Source organism: Pygoscelis adeliae, unplaced genomic scaffold (genome assembly GCF_000699105.1).
Source record: "Pygoscelis adeliae isolate BGI_AS28 unplaced genomic scaffold, ASM69910v1 Scaffold508, whole genome shotgun sequence".
NCBI lineage: Eukaryota > Metazoa > Chordata > Aves > Sphenisciformes > Spheniscidae > Pygoscelis > Pygoscelis adeliae.
Window position 1 is genome coordinate 420,308 of NW_008825292.1, and position 5,334 is coordinate 425,641.

A 5,334-nucleotide genomic window follows, 5' to 3' on the forward strand; every position below is an offset into this window, starting at 1 on the left:
ACGGACCGGTCCCGCTTATCTTGAACCCGAAGGCCTCGGGCCAGCCCTGGTTGGTTGCTGGCATGGCTGCAACTGGAAAAGAAGGGGGGAAGAAAAGGAGTTGTGGTGCGTTTTCCATCCTTTATGTTAGCTCCCGTAGGTGCCACGTGGATCCCAGCGGGTGTGGGGGCTCTTCTCTGTGCTGTGCCCCCCCACTGTGGGAAGAAATGCCCCAAGAGGGACACTTTTCCTCTATATTTCCCTAAAAGATAGCTTTTATTCTGCTATTGTCAGGCTGCTGGCAGTGCCGGCGCCATTAGCAGTGAGGAAGCTGCGTCGGCTGAAAGGTTGGGGCTACACCTGGCACCCGGACCGTGGCCTTGCACAGCCCTTGTCCCACCCGTCGGTGGCACCTACCTAACCCCCCCTCCCAGGTAGATGCCTTTAGGCACCTGCTTGTATTTATTTGTCTAGCAAAATGATTACTTCATTTCCCTGGCATGTCACGTTAATGAACGGATCATCCAATGACTTAAGACAGCCTTATTTTAGCTAACTCTTCTCAATACTCAATGTTTTAGCAGTTTACAACTGCAAAATTACTGCAAATTCATTAGAATTTGCCAGATCCTCTCAGCTCTCCCGGGAGTATTTCTTTGTGCCCTCCCTGTCCTGTGTATAGTATTAACCCGATCACAGCATCCTGAAACACAAAGATGAGGATTTTCAAAAGGACTTGTTTGTGGTTCATTTGAAGGGTTAGGACCAGCTCCACGGACGCTCGAGGAGGAATCGGGCACATCAGCCCTAAACATCTGCAGAAGCCGCCTTTGCCCAAAGTAAATCAGACCGGCTGATCTATGCAGCTCACGTGGATGCCCTTTCGCCGCCGCTGATGTGTAAGTGCCTGCATTGTCCGCTGACACTTGCTAAATTAATTCGCATGCAGATTTTCTCTTCATTTGATCTTAGCTGTCTGTGAAGATGCTTTTTACTCCCGTGTTGATTCCATCTGTGCTACTTCACACGCATTAAGCATTTACAAAAATGAAACGCAGACTATTTTACCTGGGCAAATTAGCTTACAGAGCCTACAAGGACTCAGAATCGCTCAAGAAAACATCCTCGCGAACGCACCTTGAGTTTTGTGCTCTTCGGATCAAAACCTCTCAAACACAGGCACAGAGCCCAGCAGCAGCCTAAAGCCTGCTCTCGGTGCGTCCCCCCCGAGCGGCTGCTCCCCCCCTGCCTGGGCAGCCCAGAGGGTCCCGGTTCGCTCCAGTCCGTGCTCCTGCCAGCACAACAAAGGCATCCCTTCACACCTCCACCTCACCGCTGTCGGGGCGGCTTGGCTCTCATCCGAATGACTGAAAGACATTTCTTCTCCTTTGAGACCCAGGAAACCTTGGTCAAAATTCAGTAGCACTGAAAACATTGCTTAATACCCTATTATAGGCGCCAGGGAGATGAAAGGAACTCTTCTCATGTCCATTTTCAGCACAGATAATACGGAGCGGCTTGCTCTGAGAGCAGGATCGTGGGGATGGGCAGGGAAAACCGCATTACCGCAGCAATCTGTATTAATAACCTGAGCCTGCTCTGCTGTTGCAAACAGCTACTCAAGGCCGTATTACAGAGGGCACTAGAAGTGCCGCCTTCGTAAGGAAATATTAAACAGGACCAAGCAATACACTGTCACTGACATTGTAAGTGTAATAATCTTGTCCTCCTTTGTACAGCAGTGCTGATTAAAATACTGCATAAAAATCAGGGATTATTATTGTTATTGTTATTATTTAAAGAGGGAACAAAGCTGTTGCCCGTGTTAACAGGTACAGATGTCAAGGACCGGAGGGGCAGTATTGAGGGTGAAGCATGGGGCAAGTCTGGCAACAGCGGGATGAAATCCATCGGCGAGTGAATACCGGGGCATCCCTGGGGCTGCAGAGCACAGGCTTTGAAGGCTCCAGCAAGAGCCCAGTAAGCACTGGGACGGCCCCGGCGCCGCCACTCGGGGCTGAGCTCCATGGCAAAGCCCGGCAGAGCAGCGGCCACCACCTTGCTGCAGGGAGCCGTGTCACCCTCTTCTACCTCTACACCCTACGGCTCAGGCACTTACGGAAGTCTGCAGCCATCCAAGCGAGCCTGGCGGGCTCTCACCGGCGGCAGGTTTGTCCCGCTACGGGGTCAAGGCTTTCTCGGTTCTCCTCCATCGCCCCTGGAAGCGCATCCCACCTACCCGCCGGGCTCCCGGGGGCATCTCCTCTGCTCCCGCATCCTCGCTGCAGCCCCCCGGCGCGCTGGGGGCACAGCCCTCGTGCATAACGCCCGTCCAGGGGTGGGCGAAACGGCTGCTGTGCCGTGGCGCTGGGGCAGAGCTGGGGCAGCCCCCCAGGCAGGGGGTGGCTGCCCCTTCCCAGGCTTCTTACTCGAGCCCTGCGCCCTTCCAGCCGCTCTGAGTCAGCGCCAGGCACGCAGAAAGGTCTTTCTTGCCTTTTCCTTTCCTAATTAACTTTATTTCCATCGCAAAGAGAAGCGTGGACAGACTAATTGCTGTGCTGGTACTGTCTCAGTCTGCTGCTGACCTGAGCCCACAGATCTGGGGGGGAATTAGGAGCTGGAAGGAGGTAAATCAGATTAGCGCCCGTGGAGGGAAATCCCTTACCCACAGGGCAAATCCGAAATGACAGCGCTTTGCAAAGCAGCAGAGACGCAGCACGCCATCGCCGCTCCCAAACGGCAGCTGGGCCTGCTGAGACCTCGCTGGCACTGCCGCTGGCAGTTTGGGTGGGAAACCAGAGATTTTGGGAGTACGTGTCTGCCAAACAATGCGCGGTTTGCTGCGGGGATTTGGGGGTCTGGGCTGACTTCTGTGGGGCTCGCAGGAGAGCTCTCCCCAGCCAGGCTCCTCTGCACAGGGGAGCGGGAGTCCTCGCAGCAAGGAGCGGCTGAGGGTGTCTCGCAGCAGAGACCCCCGCGCTGGCACCGACTGTTTGTTAAGCTGCTATTTCTGATTTTCTCCTCTGCTTCCTCAGCACTTAGGGATCCCAGGGCTTAGCACACTAAGAGGTTTTAGGGTATTACACGTCCTGCTGCGGCACCAGCGGGAGGGGCCGTCTGCATCCCATCACGGACCACACAGCAATCCGGTCTTCCCTTGGCACCGGCACGGGCTGAGCTGTCGGCAGCGTTGGGCTGGATGGGAAACAACCTCCCCAGGAAACCTGGGAGACTTGACATGGGATCGGGTAAAGCCTCACGAGGGGGACCTGCAGGGACCTGCTCTGCCCAACCTGAAGGTGAGCACGGTGCGGTGGAAAGTCTTCCTCTCGCTCGTGCCCTTCACATTCACACATGTCACTGCTGCAAGGGACGTGAGACCCCCTCCTCCTCCTGTCCTCACCAGCTCCGGTGTCGGCGACGCTCTGCTAGAGACGGGGCATGGCTCCTTTCTCGCAGGTTCTGCACCAACACGAATCTCCTCCTCAGCAGCCGAGATGCGCGGGTGCGCGTTGGGGGGAGCGTGCACTGCCCTCCCGTGTTGACACAGAAATGCACACGCCTTCCTGCAAAACGTCAGGGCACCCTCACTATTCACTGCCCAAACAGGCAGACAAAAACATTTCAATGGATAGTCTTTTTTTTTTTTTTTTTCAGCAAGTGAAGTAATTGCTTCTTTTCCCACCACTTTTAAGTGACTTGAGTACTTTAAAACACTGACAGTGAATTTTAATCCCTGCAGGAAATAAGTTATGGATTCCACGCTAATGAAAAAATTGTTTCCTTGAAGACCTGCTGCCAGACTTTGATCAGCCGAGACTTTTCACTCATTTCCACAGCACTTGGGTTGAATCAGCTTCGTTTCTTTCAGACTCAACCTAAGCACCTTAAGGTACTTGCTGGCTGTTTTGTCCTCGAGCACAGCCTACAAGGCCGCCAAGAGTGGATGGAGCTCCTCGGCAGCGCCGGTGCTGGTGCCCTGCCCGGCGGCACTCGCTGCAGCTCCTGCCGGTAGCTCAGGCAGCTCCGCGCTGTGCGCAGGGACCGCGGCGCACAAACCCTGCCCGCCCGCCCGCAGACAAATAAACCGCCTCGCGCCCACGCTGCCGCCAGCCCCCCGTCCCAGGGCCCCTTCTATGCTGCCAAACTTGCCAGGTTTGGGACAGGTTTTTGTTTGGGACACTGAGTGTCCCAAACCAACCTACAGCTGTACCTAGAGCAGTACAGAAATTTTGCTGTATCAGTAGGAAGGGAAAAAATGGCTTTTTCACCACATCTCTATCAGGAGCAAAGTGCCTCAGGCTGCACTCTAGGATAGCTGTGCCCCAGCAACATTTTGGCTGCATTTCTCTCTCTCGGGTGCCGGTTTGGTGCGCTGGGGACCAAGAACTTACCAGGGGGAAAAAAGATCCCCTTCCTGAAACCCAACCTCATCTCCTGTCGCTGCGTCTCGACCAAGCCAATTAATTTCCTCTCGCTGCCCAAAGCAGCCCAAGCGCCCCTCGGAGGGCTTACCTGCCGTGCCCGAGATCCAGCCAGCGGCAGACCGGGACCCAGAGCTGGCAAAATCATCACAGCAGCTTCGACGCTTTTGGATCGGTTACCCGGCGGCAGCAACCGGCCGAGTTTCTATGGCAAATTCTACCCGTAACCCAATCGGCCACTCATTAGCGGCGCCCGGGAGCGCCCGGGCCGCGCCGGCTGGCTGCGGGGACGGTTTCAGTTGACAGCCACCGCGTGAGGAACCGGCGCAGGGCTTTCCTCTCCTGCAGCTTTAGTCCCCTTCAGCCCGGTTCCAGCAGAGATCCCTGCGGGTACTAGAGCAAACTCACCCCCGCTTCTTACAGCACGTGGGGCCTGACGGCGCGAGAGGAGGCTCCGTGTTAAAAGGGACTACAGTGCTGAGAGCTCCTGCAGAAGACAAAAGGATTTTGCTTCAGAGGGGAATTCCACCAAAGGCAACAAATCTGAAGAAATCTTTGCAGATTCCTAAGAAATCGCGCAAGACGCGCCGTGCCAGTGGGCAGTGTTACACCGGCCCTCCGGACACGGAAGAAAACAGCGCATCAGCTGCACTCGACTCGTACGGTAACGAGCTGCCCGGGACCGTAAGAACTCTGCACACAACCCTGGGACTTATAAAAATGATTTAACTTTTATTTCTACTGCCTTAATCTTCGTTTCTGCTGCGGAGGAAGGGAGAAGGCCGGGACGAACGGCTCTCCCCAACAGCCTCAGCGCCTTCGGGAGGCGACGGCCGGTTTCTCGCTCGATTCGGAGAGGCTTCCCGGTGTGTCGCCCAGCGGCGGCCCCGTCCCGACAGCGCCAACCGGCTCCCCTCAGCCCGGGGAAGGG

At 55.7% G+C, this 5,334-nt stretch overlaps 1 protein-coding gene across 1 annotated transcript in view; it reads right to left on the bottom strand.

Moving 5' to 3' along the window:
- The window catches only part of GRID2IP (glutamate receptor, ionotropic, delta 2 (Grid2) interacting protein), a 42,011-nt gene extending 41,947 nt beyond the window's left edge, over positions 1–64 (bottom strand). The window contains exon 1 of the mRNA XM_009329963.1: positions 3–64. Coding sequence (XP_009328238.1) covers positions 3–64 — 62 coding nt within the window. The remainder of the gene's footprint in view (positions 1–2) is intronic.
- Between the last annotated feature and the right edge of the window lie 5,270 nt (positions 65–5,334).